General features: G+C 40.4%; 1 protein-coding gene and 1 long non-coding RNA gene across 6 annotated transcripts in view; one reads left to right on the top strand and one right to left on the bottom strand.

Annotated features, from left to right (window-relative positions):
• Positions 1–27,331, top strand: part of CBFA2T2 (CBFA2/RUNX1 partner transcriptional co-repressor 2) — a 161,687-nt gene that overhangs the window by 87,564 nt on the left and 46,792 nt on the right. Inside the window, exon 2 of one of the 5 annotated variants that reach the window (XM_072631275.1) lies at positions 2,431–2,584. The exons of 3 other annotated variants lie outside the window; for them this stretch is intronic. Coding sequence is in view for 1 of the 2 variants with exons in the window: in XM_072631274.1 (XP_072487375.1) it covers positions 23,155–23,179 (25 nt within the window). In the remaining variant the exon portion in view is untranslated. Of the gene's footprint in view, positions 1–2,430; positions 2,585–22,099; positions 23,180–27,331 lie in introns of those variants that run through there. One more of the 5 variants, XM_072631274.1, reaches the window with a different exon arrangement.
• On the bottom strand, positions 2,578–16,411 carry LOC140518826 (uncharacterized). Its single transcript, XR_011972026.1, has 3 exons — positions 16,207–16,411; positions 8,320–8,508; positions 2,578–2,909 (listed from the first exon to the last, which is right to left on the bottom strand). It is a non-coding gene; the product is annotated as an uncharacterized lncRNA (long non-coding RNA).

Here is a 27,331-nt window from a genome sequence, read left to right on the forward strand (position 1 = left end):
TCAATCTCAGAACTATATGATTTTTTTCCTTCTGTCTTACTCCTCATTTGAAACAGACCCCAGACAAATTATGGGGATTAGATAAATCCTGGCTTATTACATTTAATGCCTGGTATATAGTAGGTACTTAATAAATGCTTGTTGATGGATAGATAGTAGCCCAGTCAGGCAGGGGGAGAGACAGTGTAGGATGGTAGAACAAAGGCTAGATTTGGAGTATTTGGGTTCAAATTTTAGCTCCATCATGTCTAACCAGGCTGGGAAAGAAGGCTTTTGAGTAGGAGCTTAGATTATATGACTGTTCACTGAGGACCAGTCTCCCTAAGGGTGTCAGGTGCTGTCTTTGTGATCCTGGGCAGGTCACTGTATTCCTCTGTGCCTCAGTTTCCTCATCTATGAAATGAAAAGGTTTATCTAGATGACCACTAAGGTACCTTCCAGCTGCAGGTCAAGAATCCTATGTTGGAGAAGCCAGACCAGAAACTCTAACAGGAATTGGTTGCTCACAGGACAGAAGAGACCCCATTTGAGGAGCCTTTGGTAAATAAGGCCCCTCCTTCTGCCTGGGCACAGCTGGTACTACTTTTCTTTATTGCTTTTTAGCACTTTCTGTGTGTTGTGAAGGTGTAAAAAGACTTTGTCAAGCTGATGTGGCTCGGGCACGGGTACGTGTGTGGCAGCCAGCTGTTCCACCAGGGACTCAGACGCCCCTGCTGCCTCGGGCCTGCTTCCTTCCAGATGCTGCTCTCACCACTCAGTGAGGACGAGCTTGAGAAGACGATTTGCTCTTGAAATGGAGAAAAATTCTTACCTTGGCCCTCTTCCTACATGTCCTATTGATCAGAAAGGAATGTTGTCAGGCTCAAGTTGGGCTCAAAAACTGGGGTTTTTCACCCCAAGCTTGCCCCTTTCTCTTAGCAAAAAAGGTAGAAAACATTGACCACAGATTCTCCAGGGTTTTTGGAAAAGGAAAAACCTCATATGCGCTTCTTTGCAGTCTTTGTCGTTCAGGGATTAGACATAGAGACAGCACAAAAGGAAGCTGTGTGCCAATTCTGCTTAAACTTTATTTTGTCCTAAAGTACCAATCCTGTATTAATTACAAGCTAGATTTTAGGGAACACATTAAGGCTTGTGACACATTTTGCATTTGTTACTTCGTTTAATCTGTGCATGAGATATTGAACCTGTTAATACAGTGCACCTAAACTGAACGGCAGAATTCCTTTCTTCAGGGACAAGTTTCAGGTCTGCTTCTTAAAAGCGATGTGAAAACAAAAGATACCAATTGAATGAATACACACACACACACACACACACACACACACACACACAATTTTTTTTATAAAGTCTGTCCCATAGCAGATAGCTTCTGAAATGAGAGGGTATGGTGGCATCTACTTCTCAGAGGTGGCTTGGTAAGCCAAGTTGTGGCTTTGGACTTAGGATCATAGATTTAGAGCCAGAAGGTGCCATAAAGGTACTATAGACTGACTTTATAGATGTAGACTGTCATTTTATCAAACCCTCTCTTTTTACATTTGAGAAAACTAAAGGCCAGAGAGGCTAACCAGGGGTGGAAAACCTGTGGCCTTCTAGGTCCTTGGGTGTGGCCTTTTGACTGAGTCCAAGTTTTACAGAATAAAGCATTTTATTAAGGGGATTTGTTCTGTGAAGTTTGGATTTAATCAAAGGGCTGCATTTGAGGACCCACAAGTTTTCCCCACCTCTAGAAACAATTTGACCACAGCTGTATAGCTAGCAAGTAGCAGAGCTAGGATTTAAACTCAGGTCCTCTGAAATTCCCTCCTACCCTCCAACCAACACTTTCCCACTGCACTACCATACATATCTTTCCAGAATGAGGCAGGAGATAGTCCCACTAAATTCTGCACTAGTCAGTCTACATCTGCAGTATTGTATTCAGTTCACATGACTGGACATTTTGCCTAGCAGTGGCTGTGGTGAGCCATGGGATGGGGGTGTGAGCTTAAGCTCTGCAGCCTTAAATGTTCAAGAGGCCTCAGGAAGTGTGGTATGGCTCAGCAGGGGGACCATGGACAGTAGCAGGATCTGTAGCAGACAGGAATAATTCTGTCAGATTCATCAGGTAGCCTTGTTGACTTGAGAATACCAGCTTTGTGGGGTACCCACTGGTATAGGGAAACAATGGGCAAACCACAGATCCATCTAGAAGGGAGGCTGGCCAGGCTTGCTTCATTCTTTTCAGTCACATAGATCTAGCTATGTCATTGGCCACTTTTAAACTTGAAGGATCATACCTTTCTGTGTTTATAGAGGCATTCTTGAAAAGTTTAAAGCCTAGCCCTATTTCAACTGCACTTGGGAATCAGTAATCATGGTTTGTTTGGGTTCTTTTAATTAAAATTTTATTGATATGCTTTATTTTTATATCACGGTCATTTATAGATTTTATCTGGTCGTTGCCTCTGGAATTGAACTACTCTCCCTTGCAACAAAGAGACAGTTGAACAAAAACGACCGACCCAGTGACCACGTGTGACCAGTGCATGCCACATTCTGCCCCAGTAGCATCCTGCACCTCTTGGCAAAGAGGAAGGAGGTATAGTTCATCTTCTGTTCTACAGGCCCAGTTTTGGTGATTCAGTGACACATGGATATTATCCTTCTGCCTATTTCACCTCAGGATGCTCTCATTTCTCTGAATGCCTCAGTTTCACCACTCTTTTACTTCACAGTGTGATGTTCCATCCACATAGTAACCATAATGAAGTGACATTTGAGGTGAATTCTTTCCCCCACTTCTTTGGAGATGGCAAGATAACCCCACTGAGTCAGGAGGCCTTGGTTCTAGTACTGACTGCCAGGACCAGCTAGGTGGCTTCAGGCAAAAGTCCCTTTTCCTCTCTGGGCCTTCATTTCCATATCTGTAAAAGAAGGAGGTGAATCGGATGGCCTAATTGTCTCTCCCAGTTTTACTAATGGGTCTGCCCACCATTACCAGCACCATCAGTGCTTCTAACAGAAAAGCCTGAAGATCAAATCGTGAACTTCTGCAATGGTGAACTTTAAGCATGTTTTTCTCCTGAAGGTGGTGGCTGTGGTGACAGGCCCCCACCCCTCCTCCTGATATATATATATGTCGGCCTGTCTGTCTATCTATCTGTCTGTCTATCTCTCTGTCTCTCTACCTATCTATCTATCTATGCATCTAGGCAGGCACCAAAATTGCCTGAAAAGTCCAGGGAGCCAGAGGCGTTATCCCATGTTTTCAAACTCGGTCTGGGTAGCGGCACAAACAGCTGCCACACTGAATAATTGTCACGTCATTATGAGGGTTCCTGTCACTAACTGATCTGTTTGTATAAATCGAGCTCTCACCACATGTGATTGGTAAAATTAGTTCTTGGGAGACTTTCTGCTGTTGAGGCCATCTGTTCCCTGCTCCCCAAATCCGGGATGAGGAACTAGCTTTGAAGCCACATGGTAGAAAATGCGCATCAGCCCCTGCAGTTTCAGTGTGAAATGTGTGGAGGAGAGGAAGGGGTGTCAGGAGGGAGAGGGGCAGGATGAGGGGCGACTGGCTCATCCCTCCCAATACTCAGGAAGGTCTGTGGGCCATTCTCTTGCCAGTTGGCTTCAGTGGATGAGCCAGGCTGCTGCCCTAGCCAAATGTCGGGACGGAAGGGTCCGTTTTTTAGGTTTCTGGAAGAAAGGTTCTAGGCAGCCGGTACAGCTTCCTTTAATGCCTGTATTCCACCCCATCTCACCCTACCCCACCCTCCCCAGAATACACACAAAGAGGTCCCCCAGAGAACTCTGTCTCGTAAAAGTATAATTAAGCAAAACCAATCACTCAACAAGCATTTATTAACTGCCTACTTTGTACCAGACGCTGTTAGGCTCTGAGGATGCAAATACAGAGAATAAGAGAATGAAATGATTCCTGTTCTCTGAGAGAAAATGGGGATGCCAGCTGGACATGTACAAGTATATACAGAACAGTCAATAAGCATTCATTAAATACCTACTGTGAGCTAGGAGCCATGGTTAGTACTGTAAATACAAAGAGAAGTCTCTTCTCTCAAGGGGCTCTTACTCTAATGGGATAGACCATATACACAAGGTGCTCATAGACAAAATATATAGCAGGATAACTAGGCCATCATCTCAGGGAAGGCACCTGGGAAAGGCTTCTTACAGAAGGCTGGACTTCAGCTGATACTTGAAGAAATATAAATGGAAGAAATACAAATGAAAACCAACCCATTATAAGGTAGTAGATGGGAGGGCACTAGCACTTAGGGATGGGAATCAAGAAGGGAGGAATTCTGTATGTACCTATTTCAGTACGTGCCTACTTCTGTACCTATAGACCACCCCCTCTCTGCCCAAAGAAAGAAGGCCTACGTCCCTGAGTCAACTGTGAAGTACATACAAAATCCAGTGTATTGTGAGAGGTTATAGATAGGGAGAACTCGGTCATGTTGAATTTGTTTTAGACTATATGGTGATACATGGGCAAAGTCATATGTGTGAGTATGACTTTGTTATGTTATATGTAGGTGCTATATGTGTGTATACACATACACATATACATACACACTATATATATATAGAGAGAGAGAGAGAGATAAACATAAGAGAAAGAAGAGATGGGGAGAGACAGAGAGGCATCTATATGGACATATATACGCATAGATGTCTATGTAAAATCTCTCACTCTGTCTTCATATTTACATATATATGCACACACATATACATATATACACACAGATACATGCGCACACACACACACACACACACACAGGCAGCTAGGTGGTACAGTGGATAGATCTCTAGACCTGGAGACAGGAAGACCTAAGTTCAAATCTGGCCTCAGACACTTACTATCTTTGTAACCCTGGGCAGATCACTTAACTCTGTTTGCTTTAGTTAACTCATCTGTAAAATGAGCTGGAGGAGGAAATGGCAAACTACACCATTCTCTTTGCCAAGAAAACCCCAAATGGGGTCACAGAAAGTTGGACGTGACTGAAAAATGACTAGGCAAGAACAACACACATACATATATATACATAGATATGCTGCCAAAGGCCAGGCATTTTTACATTTTATTTCACTTTAATACTTTGATTCTGGTTTATTCCCTTTGCCTCTTCTATTCTTTTCCTCATACTAAAGTGATACAGTGGAAGAATATCGTCAATCAACATTTGTGAATCACCTACTATGTGTGCTGGGGATAGAAATATGAAAGGAGAATGGTCCTTGCCCTTATGATGCTGAAAAGGGAAGATAAAGGTAACCCAGAGAAGTCCCAGTGTAGTGCAGCCAGGTGAGAGAGGAGGAGACATCTGAGCTGAGCTCTCTCCTTAAGCAGACATTTGGAGTTCATGACCCTACCCTTCAGTCAGTCAGTCCATTATCTGGATTGAGATCAACAGATCTGGGTTTGCTTCTGGGCTCTGCTTCTTACCTGTGACCGTGGTAATCACTTTTAATCTTTTTGGACTTCAATTTGTGGTTTGCAAGGTCTTTCCCAATTCAGTTAGGCAAACATTTGTTAAGTACCTTCTATGCTCAGCACTGACTGTGGTCATCAAAGGCAATGGACTTTCATTCTATCCAAGGGGGAGAACATTGAGGTACACAAGTAGCAGAGTGGATAGAGTGCTGGGCATGGAGACAGGAAGGTCTGGGTGCAGATCCTACCTCAGATATTTACTGGTTGTGTGACCCTGAACATACAACCTCTCTGTGATGAAAGTTCCTTATTTATAAAATGATGAGGTTGAACTTGATGACTTCTAACTCTTAAATCTACATTCCTCTGTATTCAGGGATTGAAGAACTGTAATTAAATGGGGAGAGAGTGCTAAAGCAGGGACATCAGAAAAGGCTTCCTGGAGGAGATGGCACCTGAGGAAGCAGAGATGAAGAGAAAATGCATTCTAGACACGGGGGATGATTTGTGCAAGTGTTCTTATCAAAGGTTCTTAAGTTGGGATCAGTAGATAGATTTCAGGGACTTCATGAATTTAGGTGGGAAAAATTACATCTTAATTTTCACTAACTTCTAACTGAATTTGCATCCCCTCCCCTCCTAATTATGGATGTAGGCAATAGTTTGCAAGGGTCTGTAGGCTTCAACAGATTGCCAGAGGAATCCTCAGCCCAAAAAGGTTAAGAATTCCTGCTGTAGGTTCTAGCATATTATGACCTCCCAAACACCTTACTTCTCTCTTATGACAGTCTCTTATTATCAAATGTTTTTCTGTCATGGGGTATCCCAGTCCTATTCAAAGGCTTCATGAATGACCCAGCTTATAGGCCATCTGCCTGGGCATTGGAATGGGCAGAGAGTCTGCAGGTCTCTGTGCTAAACAAGCCACACAGCTGTGCCAGGACAGCATTCAGCTACAACCTGACTCTCGGGGGATGTGAGTTCACCATCTCACATCAGAGCCTGAGACATAACCAGTCCACTCACTGAGGGCAGCCTTTGGCCTGTGCTCGTTGTCAAAGGCAGATTAGTTAGAGATGTTGGAGAATCTTCTCAGAAGCCAAGGAGCCATATTCTCTGTGACATCGTAGGCACCATTAATTTAGAGAGAGAGAGAGACTGGATATGCCTCACGTAATATTGCCTCAGCAAACAAACAAACAGACACTTTTAAGGTGCTAAAAAGGCAGAACCCACACCGATCCTTTGAGCCTAACCTCACTATAGCAATCAGTCAGTAAACAAACGCCCAGTTCCAGGCACTGTGCTTGGTGTTGAGGATACCAAGGCAGCCTAAATATTTAGTATGTTCTGTTGACCCAAGACCAGCCCGGCTTAGCACTGTCTCCTGGGAGGGACTGGCTCTAGCTCCAGGGCCTCCACTTGTCACTCTTCTCCCCTTGCCCCAGCATGCACCCTGGCATCTTGTCCTCTTCCCTAATCCATTCTGATTCATTAAAACTAACTTCCTATTGTAATTATTTTGGCCTCATAATTTTTTTTTGTTAACCTCTGTGATATGCCTGTAAGTGTGTTGAAAGCTCTTCAGCAGTCTTTGTCAGTCTGGTAGGTGTGAGAGGGAAGGGGAGGGAAATAAGCATTTATTAATTGCCTACTATGTGCCAGACACTATGCTAAGCACTTTAGTTATTCTCCCTTGATCCTACCTGTGAGGTAGGTGCTGTTATTATCTCCATTTTACAATTGAGGAAACCAAGGCAAACATAGTTAAGTGACTCACTCAGAATCACACAACTAACACAGGTGTCTTGAGGTCATGTTTGGACTCATGTCTTCCTGACTCCAAGCATAGCATTCTGTTGACTGTGCTGCCTGCCTAATAATGATAATAATAATAAATAAAATAAAAACTAATAAATAATAATAGCAAAATTCATATAACACTTACCATATACGGTACCAGACGCCGTACTGAGTGCTATACAATTACTATCTTATTTGATTCTCTTGTAGGTAGGTGATTATTCCCATTTTACAGTTGAGAAAACTGAGGCAGACAGTTAAATGACTTGCTTAGGGTCACAAAAGTAACAAGTGCCTGAGGCCAGATTCCTGACTCAGGCCCAGAGCTTTATGTACTGTGGCATCTCACTAGTAGAACATTAGGGTTCCTCTAATTTTCATTTCTGTATTTAATTTGAATTTCTTTAATTATAAATTTTAACCAGTACCTTATGTATCTTATCTGTAAGACCTTTCTTTATCCAAGATACTTGCTGCAAAGATTTTTCTCCCTAATTACCTATTTCCTTTCAGCTTTTAAATACGTTGGTTTTGTTTCTACAGTCATTTAAATTTTATATAATAAAATTTGTTTATTTTATCCTCTCTGAGCTTCTCTATCTTCTGTCATGAGCTCTTCTCCTATCTACAGACCCAAAAAGGTAATTTCTTCCTTGTTTCTCTAATTTGTTCATTAAGTCACCTTTTATGTCGTAAGTCATGTATCCACTTGCCACTTATTTGGTGTATATGGTGTAAAGTGTTGGTCTATACCTAATTTCTGCCAGACTGCTTTCCAGTCTTCCCCCATTTTTGTTGAATAGTAGGTTCTTACCTTTAGTTAGATTCTTGGATTTGATCAAAACTGTGCTAACTCTTAACAGTAATTATAGTTCACATCTTTCTAACACTTTCAAGGTTTATGAAATTCTTTTCTCACAACAACCCTGTTAGGTATAGATTTTTTTTCAGTTTCTCATCTATTTGTTTCACTCTTTCCAGTTTCATCCTTCAGTTCCATTAATCAAATGGTGTTAATCTCAGGAGCCAGTGAAATTACTAAACTGCTTTCTCTTCCTAACTCTTACCTATAAAAGTGCCCAGGTAGATAGTCCAAACAGCTCATAATTCCAAAATCTTCTGTATTTGCATTGGAGACCTAACCTTAAAAGGTTAGGGCATTTGATTCTCTGATCTAATTGTTTTTGCTTTGGCTGTTGCTGAGGTGACCTTAAATTCCTTCGTTGAACCCCATACACTAAAGGCCAGCTTTGGATCTGCAATTTAAAAGTGTTTATGAGTAACTGAGAATTGACTACAAGAAATGGAGGAGTAGACTGTATGATTGACTCGAACAATAGGTGAGGAACGACCCTGTCAGCTTCCTTGTTTCAGAAGACTCTAGCTTTGACTAATTAGCTATATGACCTTTGGAAAGTCATTTGCCCATTCTAGGTCTCAGTTTCTTCCTCTAAAAAATGGGGAGAGAGGGTGTTTTAAGTGGTCTTCTGGCTTAAATTCTTTCAGTTTGTTATATCTATCTCTATTTGCCACCTATACCTCTTTTTCTCCTTTTATTTTCTATTTCCATATCCCCCACCTCCCAAAAAAAGGAGACACATTGGAGCAGTGGCATTAGATAAGTAGACCAGTTGGGTTAGTTTCCAATTTTTAAAACATAGACTTAAGAACTGGACAGGATCTCCGAAGTCAACTAACGCAGCCCACTGTGGGACACATCAGTAATGGTGTCAGAAATGGGATATAGTGCCACTTACATGACAGGAGAGGAAACCAAGACCCAGGAGATGAAGTGATTTGTCCAAAGCCGCAGTAGCCGGATTGGGATTGGAGCCCAAGTCCTTTGACTGGGAATCTAGCACTACCAGTCTTTCTACTGTATCTAGCTTTCTCCATCTCTTCAGTGGACTGCATTAAGTAATTTCTTAGAAAAAAAATGAACATTTCTACAGTGTTCAGCTCTTTGTTGGCACTCCAGTGGAGTTTGTTAAAAGGAGAGTGCTTTGCAAACTTTAAAGCCATATGTAAATTTGAGTTGTTAATTGACTTTATTAATTGCTCTCTTGCTATCTTAATTTACCTATTTGTAAGGGTCTGTCACAGTTGCCTCTGTACCTAAATCTCACTCTTAAAACCTCACTCCCTTGTTGAAAGAAAGTTTTAACTGTTTTTAGGCTTCATGTCCTCACATGAGAGAAAAGAACCATAAATGAATCTACACCAAATGGTGATAGGATAACGCTATACAATTTTGGTGTAGTCCTTATTAAGTCAGATTTGCCCCCTTCTCTAAGATCTCCCCACCCTAGCCAGGAATCCCCGTCCTCCTTTCTGTCATAATAATCCTCCCCCCTCAGATCTCCTTCACCTCTCTGATGCACGTAGGACCTAAAATTGTGTATTGTAGCTCTCTGTGTGGTAGTGTTATCCATTCCCCTACTAGAATACAAGCTCCATCGGAGCTGGGACTATGTCTCATGTATTTGCTTCTTCCCCAGTATCAGCATGGTGCTTTGTATACAGTAAGCACTTAATAAATATTAACTGAATGAATTTTCACTCTACCAGACACTGACAATGAATGTTCTGTTTTCTAGCTAACTGTGTATATTTCCTCTTCCTCCTACCATATTAAGCCTCATTAGGACTGGGACTGGATCTAATCCATCTCTCTACACTCCTACAAGTGCTGGCCGCAGGGCCCTCAGGAACTTGGGTAATGTTAACGGAAGGAGCAAACTACTCTTACACATGCTTTCTGCACTACCAAGGAAGATGAGGTGGATGCTCACATCTGGAATGCTCATTCCAAACATTTCATTCAGAAAATTTTAATTTCAGTAGAAATTCCTGATAGAAAGCAGTGGAAATAGTTGAAAGATGTTAACGTTGCCTGACAAATCCCAACAGTCATAGCATCTTATTGTTACAAGAGGCCCAGGAGGCCATTTGGTCTAACCTCTCACCCACTAGAGGAATCTCTGTTCTGGAGACTATAATTTTTCAAGGGATGATGACATTTTCATATCAAACATGCATATTTAAGTCTTTTGCTGACTTGAAATGCTCTTCTTATTGAGGAAAAATTATACAAAATTTTTAAATCTCTCGCTAGTGTAAGACCAGAAGCAGTTATTGTCTGTCTGGCCTTTGACTTTGGGGCTGCAGTTACTAAGCTTGGAAAGCTGTTTTATTTCAACTGCGTTGTCTGTATTAGCCCAGGAGCTATACTATACAGGAGCCTACCAATCTTCTATAAAGCCTTCTCATACTTGACTGGACTGGTCAGATTGTAAGTACCACGAAGGCAAGTACAAAGGACTTAGTTTTCCTTTGTGTTCAGGACAGAGCTTTGCACACTGGAGGCACACACAGCAAGTATTTGCTGAATAAATGCATGAATTTAGTGACCATTCTCCAATGTGCATGTGAAAAGTTTGAAGAATTTTTAGGCAGTTTATTGATAAAGACCTTGGGCAAGTTTCCTCCCCATTTTCTGGGCCTCAGTTTCCCTATCTATAAAATAGTTCTACATCTGACAGTTTTGAGTCTGAGTTTTTAATTTGGGAGGGTGGAGTTGGGGGGTAGGAGTGGAATGGGGAGAATAGTGGACCTATTATTTCAAAAATGGCATAGGGAACTTCCAGTAAGGAAGTGGAGATTGGCCTTGCAACTTACACTTTTTAAGTGTTGCCTGTGATTGTGATGATGGGTTAAATGACCACCCTTGGGTCACACAGTCATGGCCTATCAGTGGCAAGACTTAAACCTAGCTAGCTTTTCCTGACTCTGAGGGTAGGTCCATTTCTCCACAGCTGTGTCTTGAAATTTTTTTTTACCAGTCCTAGTTTAATCAATAAGAATGAAATTTAATTTGCTTTTAATCAGACAAGTGGCTTATGGGTCAGCTTGGTTGATCAGTCATCTTTCTACATATCCTACCTTCCTAGTAGTCTCTCACTTGTCTTTCTTTCCTTCCACTTTTTTGGGGGGAGTAGAAAGGGAAGAAGACTTGTGATTTCATTTATTTTGGGGAACTCCCAGCATGGAAAGTAAATTATGGTTACTTAGAGTTTCCTGGACATTGGAAGTTTAAATGACATGGTCACATAGTCAGTATGTCAAAGGTAACACTTGAACCCAGGTCTCACTGACTCCAAAACTTGTCTTCCTGCCATGTCTTTCATCTTGAACTGTTCCAATTCTTTATCACATCTGAAGACATTCAGGTACTTGGAAGACATTTGTGCCTTAGAGTAGTGATTCTTAACGTAGGGTCTATAAACCTCCCCCTAGAAGGTGTGTGGATAGATTTAGGGGGTGGTATCTATGGACTTGGATGGGGGGAAAATATCTTTATTTTTTGAACTATGAATTTTTTGAAAAACCAAAACATTAAGAAAGTGTCCAGAGGCTTTAACATACTGCCAAAAGTGGGATCTAGGCAATACAAAAAAGGTTGAGACTTAGAATATAGTTCTCAATGTTCTACAGTTAGAATATTAGGGCCTTTACTGGAGAGATGATATATGGAGAGGGAAATTTTTTATTTAAATAAAACTGAAGACAGATGTGCCAAGGTTCATTTTAAATGAAGTACAACAGGGAGTATTGGTGTTTCACCCAGGTAGGCTCTCTCCCTCATTGGAAAGGACACAAATAGGCATGAAGTTAATGGTCAGTTCATTGAGCACATGTTTACATGCAAGGTGAATTCTGCTTGGCTAGTGTGGATAAATCCAAATTGTAATATAACTCAGAATCATCCAATCAAGTACATGGATTTATTGAGTTTGTAGACCCATCTAGGTGTTAATAGAGGAAGTAAGAGAACTTCAGCATGGGTTCTCACCTTCCATTCAGTTCACACATTTCCTCAGTACTTACTGCGTGTTTACTCAAGTGCTTGTTGACATAACATTTGACATTGTGGATATCCTGATGGAGGGTACAGTTGGCCAGTAGGATGCTCATCACTGCCCTCCTTCCTACCCTTCCTACACTAGGTGATTCCGGATGTTTAATCAACCATACCTATTATGTAATATAACATCTCTCTTTTTTTTTTTTAAAGCCTAAACCTTTTATGTATATGAGATGCTCTCTTGCTCTGTAGAATTCATATTAAACAGAAAGTTACAGATATAATCATAATAACTCAGAGCCCCCTGTCAGGAAAACTTCCTAGTGGTTAGGCAGTGGTTTGACTCTCTGCTCTAAATTTATGTTTATTTCTAGCTGATCCCTGACCTCTTTAGGGTTGAGGCAAAAAATGTTGGGATAATGAATCAAGTAGAGTATGCTGTCATAATTGTTAATAGACAGGCACAGGCAAGGGAAGTTGGTGAAAGAGCAGGCTTTTTTTTTCTTGAAATTTTCTTCAGTCTTTGATGGTGGCTTCAGTGAGAGCCCTCCTGTATCTCTTTTGTTTGTTGCCTCTACTCTACTGATTCTTTCTGGTTCCTCGTGAAGTCTCCCATAGGGTGGGAGGAACAAACCCTATTTAATACTGCTTTTCTGCTGTTGAAGTACCCATTCTTTTCAGTCAGTCTCTCACAGACTGTGTGTATCTCCTTAAGAGCTCTGGGGCTCAGTGATCCTTTTTTGTCTCCTAGATCCCTTTGGCAGTCTAGTGAAGCCTGTGGACCATTTTTCAGAACATTTTTAAAAATGAGTAAGATAAGATGCAAAGAATTACAAAAGAAACCAGTTATGTTGAAATATAGCTATTAAAATATTCTTTAAAGTTCTCAGAACTTTTCTCAAGAATCCTTGATCTAGATAGTCCCAAATAACTTAGAGTTGAATGCTTATTTTCCCTCTGAACTACAAATCTCTTGATATGCCACTCACTTGCAGGAGACTAAAAACTGGTCCTGACTCAGATGGAGCTCACAGTCCAGTAAGCAGAGTCTGATCAGAGGAAGCTTTACCAAGGAGGTCCATATAAATATGTCGAAAGTGTATGTGCCTGCTGTTAATAACTAGGATTCCACTGAATTGACAAAACATGGCAGCATTCTGAGTTTAATATTTGCAGCCTGAAAGTGAAACAGCTGTGTGTGGGGGAGGATGGGTATAAATATAGCATCCTTGAGAAGGAAAAGGCCTATGGAGTGAGTGAATTATAAGAGCAAGAGAGTGGATGTCTGCCTTTAATCTGAGATTTGCACTAGTGATTTAAACACATAAACATTCGACCTTGTTGGAAACCATTTTTAGCGGAGTTTGTGTGTGTAACCCAGATAATGTTGTCCTTTGCACATGAAAATCGTCCTAGTGAGTTGTATTTCCAGTACTCGGAGCGGATTGACACATATCCCCACATTTGCATGCAGTCCCTTAGCACAGGTTTCTGAGGCAAAGATCACAGCTTCTGGCCTTTGGAATGGGACAAATCTTTTTGTTCCACATGAAGGTCAGACATGTGGTGTTAGCATCTTGCTCTAATCAGCAATACTAAGTAATGTGTTTTAACTTTGTACCAGTTTTTCATTCTTTCCATGAAAATTGTTTGTCAAGTTCCTACTTGGTCATCAAACTTCTTGGATACCCTCAAGGATAGATAACTTGGTCCCTGTCTTCAAAAAGCTTACAGACTTTTTAAGAAAGATATGAGACCAGAGGAAACAATGTGAAAGTGTGCAAAATTTAGTTCTAGATAGGATGTGGTGTAGCTCATAAAATAATAGAGTCCTAGAGTTGGGAGGAATCTCAGAGAGCATTTAGTCAACCCTTACCAGAACAAGAATTCAATTTAATAAACATTGATTAAGCATCTACCATGTGCCGGGCACTACTATGCTAAACGCTAGGGATGTAAATTTTAAAATGAAAGATCCTCAAGGAGTTTACAGTCTACATGGGCGAAGATAGAACATCAAAGAAAACTGTAAAGAGGTGGGGGAGGGGAGGGTGACACACTAAGTAGTACCTGATCCAAGAGGACATGATGTACCTGGGAGTTGAAACAAAATACAGTTGCTAATAGAAAATAGAGAAAATTCTGAGTTTTTTGTAAAGCAAGACTTTGGGAGGAGTTTGTTGCCCTCCAATTAGAAGGGAAAGACAACTGAGAAAGTATTGAGTATCAAAAGTTGAATCAGTCTGCATGGTGGTGAGATTTCAGGTGACCAGTTTATCAGCTTATCTTGGGAGAAGCATGATGTTCTGTAGAGTTGAAACCAAGCAGAGTCACCATCTATAACATCTGTTTATAACAAATGTTCATTTCTTTCCTGTTCAATAACTCCAATGATTATGAGCCCCTTTTGGGGACAGATCATTTCACAGTACTTCTAATAGTGAGCAAGTGTCCTGTGACCTTAAAAAGACCTTTAAGAACACTCATCAAAGCAATGACCAGTCATAATTCCAGAGCACTCATGATGAAGCATGCTACCCACAAATGAGGAGATCAGAGTACAGCAGTGTGATATCTGATTCTTGAATATGGCCAATGAGAGAAGTTGTTTTGCTTGACAATTCATATTTGTTACATGGATTTTTATTTTCTTTTTCAGTGGATGGAGAGGGGAGGTAAGTGAAATAGGTGGCAGGAGATGGGAGGGAGAGAAGGTAGATTTTTGTTCATTGAAAAAAAATAAATTGAATCTAGGTGGCCTGCTCTTTAGTTCCTTCCAAGCATGGTCTAAACTAACTTCTTTCATGCAGATGATAATCTACTCCATTTAAAAGGATGCTTGGAAAATGACATTCCTTCGTGTTCTTTGGCAGTGTAGTCCAAGGCTTAACCACCATCACTGTGAGGAAATTATTCCTTGGATTTAATCTCATTCTAATGCTGCCTGTTTTTTCTCCTTCCTGTTTTAAGTAATCTTGAAGACATTAAATCACTCCTTGTTCTCCTCTTCCTCTGGAATTTTCCCTCAGTTTTATTTTCTTTGAGTATGTTTGTGGCTCTTCTCTTGAGCCCTCTTTCCCCATGTCTTTAAAAGTGTGAGGCTTAGACCGAAAAAAGTGTTCTGGCCAGTTTTAAGTACAACACAGTAGAGCTTTGAAGCTCTTCATCAAATGCTGTATCATGATACAGAGTTAGCTCTGAACTCTGAAAAGCCAGTCCAGAGCATTGAAGTTTAAAAGAAGGGAGAAACTCATTCAGTATGGGCTGGAATGGTTACAGAAATCTTATTGGAAGAGGCAGTATTTGAGCTGACCCTCAAAGAATGGGTTGGATTTGGACAAGTTGAAAGAAAATGGAGATACCATGGGCTAGAAGTAGAGAGATGGGAAAGAGTATGCTATGATGGATTGTGGGAAGAGAACAAAATAAGGCAGCCATTCAGTCAATCAGCAATCAACTAAGCACTTTTTGTGTTCTAGTCACTATGCCAAGTGATAGGGATACGTAGAAAGGCAAAAACACTACATCATGCTGAGCTGACCCTGGAGAGGCCTTTCAGGATTGTATTTATTTACTCCTATTTTACTACATTTTACCTTACGTTTCTTACATAGAGTCCTCATTTGCCTGCAATTACCTGACATTTGTACAAGTTACTAAGCACTTACATCAGAAGAGGAAGGGACCTTAGAGATGGAGTCCATCTCCTTGTTTTACAGCTAGGGAAACTGAGGCCTGGAAAAGGGAATGGTCTCATACAGCCAGCTAGTGGGAGTAGAATCCTAGTCTAATGACTCCCCAGGCAGGGTTCTTTCTGTGTTGAGTTGGGCTTTGTGTTTCAGCAAGTTTAAGCTATTGTGGATCTGGCCTCCCCATGAAGGGAAAATGTTAATCCAGTTTAATTTTAAGTCTTCCTACTGCTCAGTTCTTGATGTGAAAAACATTAGCTTGGTGGAGACGTAAAACAGATGGTGTGCCCTTGGAGTAGATAATGCTATCACGTGAGTTCACAGAGCTGGGAGGCATGAATCCCTAGATCATGTCTCCCTATTTACCTTATCAGGTTGGGCTGTGCTGGGACTGTTCTTACCTTACGTGGAGATTAGCAACAGGGTCCTTACAATGGCAGGCAAATTACAGCCTATCCTTTTGAACGCTGGGAAGGACACAGTTACCCTGATGGTGACTGGATACATTTCTTCTTGGTCGTGACTGAGGGATAACTAGTTAGAGTTATCTGGTATCTAGAGTTAGTTCTGACATCTGGATCCACTGCCAGACTGCCCTTCTAGTTAGAAAATTCCTTGTGAATATGTAATCCAGTTTGTGTCTGTGAAAGATGATGCGCTGTTTGTGTAACAAAGGTGAGAGACAGCCGCTGGACAGCCTGTGGCTTCCATGGTAACCACAGGAGATCCAGAACCACAGCTCTAGAGCTAAAAGGGACCTTGGAGGCCATTTAGTCAGACTTTATTATTTTACAGAGGAGGACACTGAGGTTTAGAGAGGGTGAGTGATTTGCCCAAGGTCACACAGGTAGTAAGTTTCAGAGGTGTGGCATGTTGTGGAGAAAATGCAAGGAAGGCTCCAGTAGTTGAATGGGAACGTTATTGCGGCACATTTATGGAGGAGCACACAGGTGAGAGGGACGCAAGTAGTACCACTGGGACAGGCATAAACAGGTCATGGTCTGCATCACTTGAGGAATACTTCCCTGGATGAGATGATAGATTTGCTAGGCTATTTCTCAGGCAGTTATTTGGTACAGTGGATAGAGTGCTGAGTTTGGAAGTAGGATGATGAGTTCAAATCCTGCCTCAGACGTTTAGTAGCCAGATGATCCATGACACATTGCTTTAAAATCCTTGATTTTTCTCTGTAAAATGAGGTTGTTGGACTCAGTAGCCTCTGAAGTCCCTTCTTACTCTATCAATCTGTGATCCTATTAACCCAACACTTTTTTTTTCCTGTTGCAAGCTTTTTCTACACAGATTCTCTGTTTAGCCAGTGAAGAAGCCTCGTGTCATGGTGGGGCAGGTTGGGGGAGGACCAGGTTTGACATCAGATGTGTGATCTGGTTTCAGACCTCTATTGCTGGGGCTGTAGGTCTGTACTGCAGAGATCTGGACAGAGAAGGAAAGGAGCATAAATTCTTGGTTTTTTTTCTATCCTGCCCCCATCTCTCCACTTGGAGTCACACATTTTGCTTGTTGGTGCTTCTAAAACGAGCCAGGTTTCATCAGCTTTGTTTAGAAAGATATTTTTATGGTAGGGTTATTATATGGTATGATCCATGATAGATCTACATCTTAGGATTAGTCTTGTAATAATAACCCTGAAATGATGAGCTGAGTTATAACAGAGTTCTCTTGGTTTGAATTTGAGTGTGTCTGGTGATCTTGGAATTAAAAACACTTCAAGTAAAATTATTAAATGATGCTGTTAGAACCCAACTCTGGAGGAGCTGGAAAGCTGCCTAGCTTACTCGTGTCCTTTCCTACTTCCCACCCCCTACTCCCTATCCGCTGCCCCCACCTTTCCCTGTTCACATTCCATACCCATGATAAACAGCATCACCTACCAGTCTTGAAGCTCTTAAAAGAGCTACCCTTCCTTATCAAGCTTGCTGCCTGTATGGTTCCCACCTTCTCTCTCTCAGAATAATGTGTTTTCCTTTTGTGTTACATAACATTTACAGGTTATTCCACATTGTGAAAGGTCTCTTGTAACAAAGTAAAACAAAATGACCTCATCTGAAAGTACTTGCAGCATTTCATATCTGTAGCACTCTGCTGCCTCTCCATTTAGAAAAAAATTTAACAAATCTATTTTCTTTCCTACCCTATTGAAAAGAAAAACAAATTTCTTGCAGCAAATATGCATAGTCAAGCAAAACAGATTCCTTCAATGCCTATTTACAAATACGTGTTTGTGTCTGTGTGTCCGTGTCTCATTCTACAACCTGAATCCATTACGACTTTGTAACTGATAGCATGTTTCATCATTGGTCCTCTGGAATCATGCATTCCATTGTATTAATGACAGTTCTTACTTCACAGTAGGATAGTTCAACTTCAGAGTCGTTTGTTTTTACAGGGTTGTTATTATATAAATTATTCTCCTGCTTCTGATCATTTCATTCTCCATCAATTTATAAAAGACCTACAGATTATTAATTTTTATATAGTATAAATATTTTTCAGGTCCTACCTACTTCACTCTGCATCAGTTCATATAAGTCTTTTCCACATTTGGGGGGGAGATAATCACAGGTTTTGGATTCAAAGGACACTAGTCCATCTTTGAGTCAGACTTTCTCCTGGCCTGGGAGAGAGGAGTTAACAGAGATGATAAAAATTAACAAAGGACTTAAAAAAATAAAAGATTTGCCACAGAGCCATATGGACAGCCCTACTTTGTGCAGTAATGAAAATAACTGACTCTTTTTTAGTGTTTCACTCTACAGAGTACTTTACTCCCATCACCTCATTCATTCTTCACAACAACCCTACAAAGGTTGTTGTCAGTATTATTGCCACTTTACAGACAAGAGAACAGGCTCAGAGGGGAAGTCACCCAAGGAGTGATGGTGAAGTTGCCCAGGGTCACACAGCTATTTGGACCTGAACCCAGATCCTGCAACTCAGAGTCAAGCACTTGGGCACAAGAAGGCTGCTGGATACTTCAACAGTGACCTTCATGTGAGACATGGCTTAAAGGAATCTGGCTAAGGAAATAAAGAATTGGGTAGCAGGGGAAGGTGGGCCAGGCATGTAAACAAGGGCAAAGAAAAATATGACCCGTGAAATATAAAGACTCAGAAGAAGGCCTCCAACACATTGTATAGGTCCTCTAGGGAGAAATCACGAGAGAACACTGACAGGAATCCCAGGATAAAGTATGGTTGGGTTGTGATCTACATGGATAGAGGGAATATATCTGCATCTTTCAATGAGCATTTATTAAGGATCTGTGATAGTTGTTGGTTACAAAGATTTGAACATGAAACAGCCCCTGCTCCCTGCTCTCTATCAGGACAGAGAACATGTGGGTAATTAAGACTATCTATAATAAAACTGAGGGAATGCTCGTCAATTGGGGAATGGCTGAACAAGTTGTGATATATGAAAGTAATGGAATACTATTGTGCTATAAGAAAGGTTGAACAGTCAGATTTCAGAAAAACCTGGAAAGACATGTACAAACTGATGCAACCTGAAATGAACAGAACCAGGAAAACATTGTACACAGTATCAGCACATTGTTCGATAATCATCTGTGATAGACTTAGCTTTTCTCACAATACAGTGATCCTAGACAACTCCAAAAGACTCATGATGGAAAATGTTATCCACATCCAGAGAAAGAACTATAGATCTGAATGCAAATCAGAGCAGACTATTTTCACTTTTTTGTTGTTTTTGTGGCTTTTCCCTTTTGTTCTCTTTCTTCTTTCACAACATGACTAATGTAGAAATATATTTACATGATTGCACATACATAAATGTACATCGGATTGCTTGCCATCTTGGGGAGAGAAAAAATTTGAAACTCAAAATCTTATAAAAATGAATATTGACAACTATTTTTACATGTAATTGGAAAAAATAAAATACTATTTACCAAAAAAAGAAAAAGAAAAAAATATTCACATAAAAACAAGATAAATACATGATAATGGGGAGGGGAGGGTGTCAAGAAAGATTCTGCGTATAAAAGGTAGTGCTTGAGCCCAGTTTTGTAGGAAGTAACGTTCTACAAGATCATACATCTTCTGGAAGGAAAGAAAGGACACAAACCCTGAGTCTCTCAATATAGGGTTCTTCCCATTTTAACCCACTGCCTTTGGGGTAACTATTCTGGGAAGAGGGTTTCATTTTAGTTTCTAATTCTTCAGCTATAAGGAACCATAAATGTGTTTACTGCGATTCATCCTCTGTCTTTGCCTCACTATGTCTGGTACACAAAGGGTTCACAAGAAGAATCACACACACGGGTGGCCAACTATTCCATCCATTTACAGTCTAGTCTGACTGGTTCATTCTTTCTGCCTCCCAGGGCAGGGCCACCTGGTGCTCTTAGGCTCCTCTCTTATGGTTTGCCCTTGGAGAAGGGGTTTCTCACAGTACTCTGTAATAGCTTATTACTTCCTTTTCCATTCACCACATATATCTGCTGCCTTGTCAGGGTAAAGGAAATGAAGGTCTAGGGAAGCTATAGGATCCTACCTCCTTCCTCCACTGAGCTATGCACTTTTGGTTTTCAGTGTCCCATAGTCACCCTTGAGTGAGGCTGGGGCCAAAAAAGTGGGGTCTGCATATTCATTTCCCTTTTATCCATTCTAAAAGTGAACTCCAAGAGGGTTTAAATAGCTTTACAAAGACAGTTGGACTTCCTAATGTCCAGGTTATCCTCTCCCTCCACTATTTCTCACTTCCCTCTTTAAAACCTTAAAATTGAATGTCAGGGTAGCCATCTAAACCTCCCTAGTAACTATTTATGTTTTAAATAATTCCAACACTAGAAATACTTTTTCAGTCACTCATCAGTATACTTGGTCCATTCGTTTTGGTTCGCTTTTCTCCTTACATGGTCGTAGTTAGTGGATGCTTAGTCCTTTCTGCTTTGTTTTCCTTTGTATTACATATCAAAGAGGAAGCATGGAGGTAGAACAAAATTTTTTTCCTGTTTTAAAGTTAAATTTTATTTTCATTTCTAAATTTTTTACCTTCCCCTCCCTCCTGCTGCCCCATCCATTGAGAAGGCAAGAAAACAAAACCCATTTCAACATGTCAAACAAAATAAATTCCCACATTAGCCATGAAGGAAAATAAAGTATGCTCAGATTTGCACTCTAGAATCAGTCCTGTCTATCTGGAGGTGGCTCACATGTTTTCATCATGAGTCTTGGATTTGTGATTCGTCCCTGTGTTCATCAGAGCTCCTTAATCTTTCAAAGTTGTTTATCTTTACAATACTGTTTTTATCGTACAGTATTGTTACTGTATAAATTCTTTTCCTGATTCTGCTCTTTTCGCTCTGTATCACTTCATATAAGTCTTCCCAGTTTTTCTGAAACGATCTTCCTCATCATTTCTTACAACGCGAATAGTATAGTGTCACCTTCATGTACCATAACTTGTTTAGTCATTCCCCAATTGATGGGCACCCCTTTAGCTTCCAGTTCTTTAGATCTGAAATTCTTAACTTGTGATCTGTAAACTTTTTTAAAAAATATTTTGATAGCTATTTCAGTATAATTGGTTTCCTTTGCAAATCCTATACATTTCATTTTATGCATTTGTATACATTTTTCTGAGGAAGGGAACCACAGACTTTACCAGATTGAGAAGTCCATGACACAGAAAAGGTTAAGAACTACTGCAGAACAGGGTAGAGAGGGGAGCGACTTGGGTTCCAGTCCTGCCTCTGACACATACTGGCTGCGTGTCTGCAACCAGGTTGCTTAACTTCTCACTGTCCCATAAAGACCATAAATTTAAGATCATAAACTTCAGAAGAGGTACAGATTTGCATTGGTAGAGGAAGTACTCAACTGGGATTTCCTTACAATGATGAAATCACAAATCAAAATTTTATTAAGCTCTTTATAGATTTTTACATCCTTCGTATCTGTCCATTTTAATGATGTTATAATGTTTATTATATTTATGAAATCCAGTGGTTTTTTTAACTCTACTGTTGTTGAAAATTTAAGTTGATTCCAGTTTTTTACAATTATGTTTAATACTGCTAAGAAAATCTTTGCACTGAGAGCTCAGTTATGGTTTTTGTTTTGGGACAGGGTGGGGGCAGGGTGTGTGTTGATATTTTCAGGCCACAGTACTCAAACTAGAATCATTGGGTCAAAGAGTATGGTTATTCTTGATTTGCACTTTTTAAATTTTTTGATAGTATTTTATTTTTTCAATTACATGTAAATACCATCTTAAACTATTTTTTTATTTGAGTTAGTTTCCAAATTTTCTCCTTTCCTAAGATGGTAAACAATTTGAAATTGGTTATATATGTGCAAGAGTATGATTATACTTTGGTACGTGTTGTGTTTATCTCAGTTTCCTCAACAGTAAAGTGAACTGTTAGCACCTGCCTCCTAGGGTTATTGTGAGAATCAAATGAGATAATGTTTAGAAAGCACTTAGCAAAGTACCTGACGCTACAGAAATGTTTATTCTCTCTCCTTCCCTTCTTTGAACCATACCTTTTGAAAGCTGCTGCTCTAGTCCCACCATCTCATTTCACAGAGGAAGTTGAGGCATCTTGCTCAAGGTCACATGTCAAGTTAGAACAGGAGGGGAAACTCCATCTTGGTCTCCCAATTCCCAAACTCATGATCGGTTTTGTACAAAACTTGGGAATTGCCACATAAGCATGAATTCTGTCCTGGATGCTTTGCCATTCAGTTACTGCTTCAGATTCTGACCTGGAGAGACTGTGCTTACGGCATTTTTCATCTGGAGTTGTGTTTGGTGAAGTCTCCACAGAAAATGTTGTTGGCAGTCCAGAGATTTTTTGAGATTATTTCAAGACTCTGCACTCAATAAATATTTGAAATATTAAATATTTTGGGTTTTAGATTGAACCTTGTTTTCAGGTCTCTTCAAGCACTGAACTCTCACTCACCATCATCCCTATCATCGTTCCTTGGCTAGTAGATCACTCAGAGCCTGAGTATTAAAATATTCAATTTCTTTCATAAAAACATAAACCAATAATCCCTAGGTAGAAAGTGATCCACAAGGTGATAAAAGGCAGACTAGGAAGGTAAAAGCCACTGGTAAGGAAATTCCTTGGAGTCTCAGAATTCCCTGCCCCCAGCACCCGAAAATTTTTTATACTTTCCTTAACCAAAGGACTCACAGCTGGGTCCCAGTTAGTCCACATGAGGTCCAAATTAACTCCAACTGCCCTAGGTCTGCTCCACGAGTCTTTGCTCATCCCCACACTGATTGGTGTTGTAGGAGTTTGGGAGTTACCGTAAGACTCCCCAGCTCCACTAGCGTCTGGGCCCCATGACATGAAGAAATGCATAGATTGTGGAGGTGAGTTGCAAGAGTAGGCAGGGGAGGTCCGAGATGCCACCAGTAGATAGACCCCTTTCCATATGCTATAACTGTGACTGGATTTCTTTAAAATAAAGATTGTTTAAATTTCCAGGTCTCTTTGGTTTAAAAAAAAACCAAAGTTCCATCTCATACTATTCTCTTCCCACTCACTGTGGGGAAGAAAACCCTATAAAATGAGGTTGGACTAAGGTCCCATCCAACTCTCTGGTTTTAGAACTCCACCATTCAAAGAGGAATGTAACGGGGCCACCGTTTGCACTCACGTGACCTGGGTTTGAATCCCAGCTCACAGTTACTAGTTGTATATCCCCAGAGAAGTCAATCTAATTAAGTAAGCCTTTTATGGTAAAATTAATCCATTCTATCCATGACTCTGGACATTCGTGAATTTGTCAGGATGTATTTCAGGCATTTTGTTCATCTTTCCAGGCTTGTGGCTACAGAAATATTCATGATCTGAATAATTGATTACAGGGTGGTCCAAGTGTCAGTGACTGCAATCTCATGCTTAGCATCTACCTGGGTCTCAGTGATGCAGTGAATAGTGTGGGAGTTGGTGTCAGGAAGAGCTGTGTTTGCATTCTGCTTCAAAGATTTCCTGGCTAGCAGGGATGTTTGAGAGCCAGCTCCAAACCTAAAAGCCTGATGAATTTTCAGTGTGAACATTTATACCTCAAGAATATACAACAAGAAAGTGTTAATAATGCATATTAAACTTAAAAGTGTGTATATGTATAAAATATCTGTAGATAGATAAGGATTTTTTCCCAGAGAGTTATGTTTGCCAACACACTCCTGGACCCCAGGCGCTTAACTTTGTTCAGTCTCATTCTCCTCATCTATAAAAGGAACCAATGGCGTAATCCCTCATGGTATTATTGTAAAGATCACATGAAATTGTGTGTGAAGCATTTTGCAAACCTTAAAGTACCATGTAGATACTAGCTATGATTATTTTTAATTTCATCTTATTTTTGTGGATACCTTTTGGTTTGCTATTTTCTTTTCCAAATATATCCATCTCCTCTTCCCCATTCCCTCTCCAGTGAGCCATTTCTTGTAATAAACATTTTATAAGAACATTTTAATGGCTGTTTAATATGGGGTTCTATAGCAAATCGATAACGCCACATTTTGAATTTTACAAACCACTTTCCTCATGACATCATTTTGATGTAACTAATGCAGCTCTTTCTGCCTGTCTCCATTTTACAGATGAAGGAACTGAGGCTAGCCAGTAGATGTCAGAACCTGAACAATTTCATAACCAGCCAAAGCTCTGCTTTGAGGTTCCTCAGTAGGTCCACTTTGGTGCAGCCCCAGAAAGGGTGCTGTTCCTTAGGAATCTCGGTAGACCTGATGCCCTCAGATCTAGACCTTTGTTCCAACAGAGGATTCTTCTGGTTAGCGAGGGATCTTCCACATAGATGTTCATTAAGTATCTAATTGAAGTTTTCCCCTTTTCTTTCATTTCTCCAAAGTCAGATCATCCTGTATGCCATTTGGACTTGTTGAAAGTTACATTAATAGTTCAACACTGGTTTTTATTTTTTGTACCCAGTGTCATCTGAGACTAAAATGAAGTGGGCCGTAGGGCAAGTACTGATACTTCATTTTACAAAGGAGGAAACTAAGGCTTTGAAAGGCTATGATTTGCCTAAGATCAGTAGGAAGTGGTGGCATTATGATGCTAAACAAGAGCTTCAGATCCAATGGTTTTCTCCTAAACTGCCTCCAGGAGCTCCTGGGCCAAGTGGAGAATGTCAGATAATCCAACAGGACAGAACCAGAAGAAAATCTGAATAGGAATTCAGGAGACATTGACAGTTATCATAAAATCTGTATCGCAGACTTAAGGGTTACTAAGGACCACAAATGCCATCTGATCAAACCCAGACCACAGAAAGAAATCTCTGTCAATCAGTCAGTTAACAAGCATTTCCTAAGCGTCTACTATGTCCCTCACTTTTCTTACACATACTAGCTGTGTGATCCGGGCCAATCTCTTGACCTCTCAGTGCTCTAAACAACTCTAAAGCTATTAATTACAGAAAAGGTACTGCTGCAAATGGTTACAGAGAGTGTACTCATCCAGGAGCTCATTTTGTCCGTAAAACCACGGGTGTAATCCCTATTACCACCACTGAGTTTCAGGTGTTACTGCTGGGTTCTACAGTATTCATTCCAAGCAACTGTTTGCCCAGCCTTTCCTTGAAGTCTTGGAGAGAAAGAAGAACCTGTACCTTCCCAGGCAGTCCACATCCTACTTTTACAAGTCATAGCTTGTCCTGCATCAGCCATGAGTCTGTCTCCCTCTGTGACTTCCACCTATTCCTCCTGGTATGGCCCTCTGGGCCCAAACTGAATGAAAAAGCAAGCTGTCCTCTGCAGGACATCCCATCCGGTACTATAAGATAAGGTATCATTAGGCTTCATGCCTCCTCTTCCTAAGGGGAGCAACCCCAATCATGTTGCTAGAGAACATGCTGAGCAACTTTTTAAAAATTGTATTCTTTGTTATAAGGGATTTTCTAGAAATCTAGAAATTTTTCTTGAAAGAGATTTTTCTAGTAATGAAGGAAATTAGAGAAATTAAAGAAAAGGGGAAGAATATTTTGGGAAATGGAGGTGATATCAATAAAATTTTTTGCTGTAGGAGATATGTAGCATTCAGATGTGACACAGATCTTGGCCCCTGGGATTCCCACAGTTTAGGAGGGCAGGGCACAAATTGTGAGGAACAACATCACCTGATAGGGAGGTAAATTACAGATTTGCAAAATGAAGTGCTTCTGGACCTGTTCCTACGTAGATTGAAGAGGGGTGAAACAACAATGTGTCCCTGGGATATGAAATTCCCTACTTGTATTTTTTTTAATAGAGTAGTCGCTTTTATGTTTTTTATACATTAAAAATATTTTGATGCCTTTTTTGTTTTTTTTGTTTTTTTTGCAGCACCAGTGCCTGTCACTGTGAGGTAGCAAGCATTTAAATTATTGACTTAAAATTGATGAAAATTATTGCCAAATCAAAATTATTGAATGCTTATCTTTTATACCATATTCATTTCAAACTTGGATCCCACTCCCACCCCACATTGAGCCCTCCCTTTGTAACAAAGGAAAACAAGCAAAACTACACCACAAAATGACTGGTGGTATATGCAACATTCTGTTCCCATGGTTCACCACCCTGCTGAAAGGAGGTGGGATTGTGTTTTGTGTTCTGTTCTGAAGGATCAATATTGGTGGTTATAATGAATGAGTTCAGCAGCCTTTTGGTATTCAGCATTTTTGTTATGGTAGGCATTGCCTCTGTTTTTCTCCTAGTTCTGCCCCACGTTGCTTAGGGTCACAGGACCATGATGTATAAGAGATCATCCTGAATGGAGTTCTTGTTATCCCCTTCACCAAGTTAAGTTGTCCCTCTTTCATCTGTAGGTAGATAAAAGCTATATTCATTTTATTCATAGGTACACATTTATAAACATAATGCTTTTGAGCTGGAAAGGTGCTTTTACTATTTTATTTACTGTCAGATGTATTTGATGTGGTTTGTTTGGTTTTGGTTTTGTGTATTTTTCTTGCAATAATATTATTAATATCTTCTGGTTTTTTTACCACCTAAATTTCATCCTGTAAACCCCACCCCCTTTATTTTTAATGCTTGTTACAAGGCAAGTACTGGGTAGGGATTTATGTGGAAATGAGGGTGTTGTTAAAACAAAAATCAATTTTAAAAAATGTTTTTTAAAAGTGCTTTCACATTCTCCTTTGTCCCTTATATCACTGCTGTGGGGATAGGCAGGCCAGATGGCATTATCCCCATTAGACAGATGAGCAAACTGAGTGGGGTTAGAAGGTTAACCCCAAGGTCATATCCTGACTAGTGGCCGAGCCAGATCCAGTACTCAGGCCTCCTTGTTCTCAATCTGGTGCTCTTTTCACTATAGCGTATATTAGAGATTAATTTTTTTGCTGTCCTATCTGCTAGTGAAAGCTTGTGGCCAGTGGAAAGTCACGTGGCAGGCCTTTGATTCATCGGCCTGGCAGCTGGTGTGGCAGATCCATCAGAAAGGAACCGAAGCTTTCAGTCCCCTGCATTTGGGCTGCTCGGGATTTTTCCTTC

Source organism: Notamacropus eugenii, chromosome 1 (genome assembly GCF_028372415.1).
Source record: "Notamacropus eugenii isolate mMacEug1 chromosome 1, mMacEug1.pri_v2, whole genome shotgun sequence".
NCBI lineage: Eukaryota > Metazoa > Chordata > Mammalia > Diprotodontia > Macropodidae > Notamacropus > Notamacropus eugenii.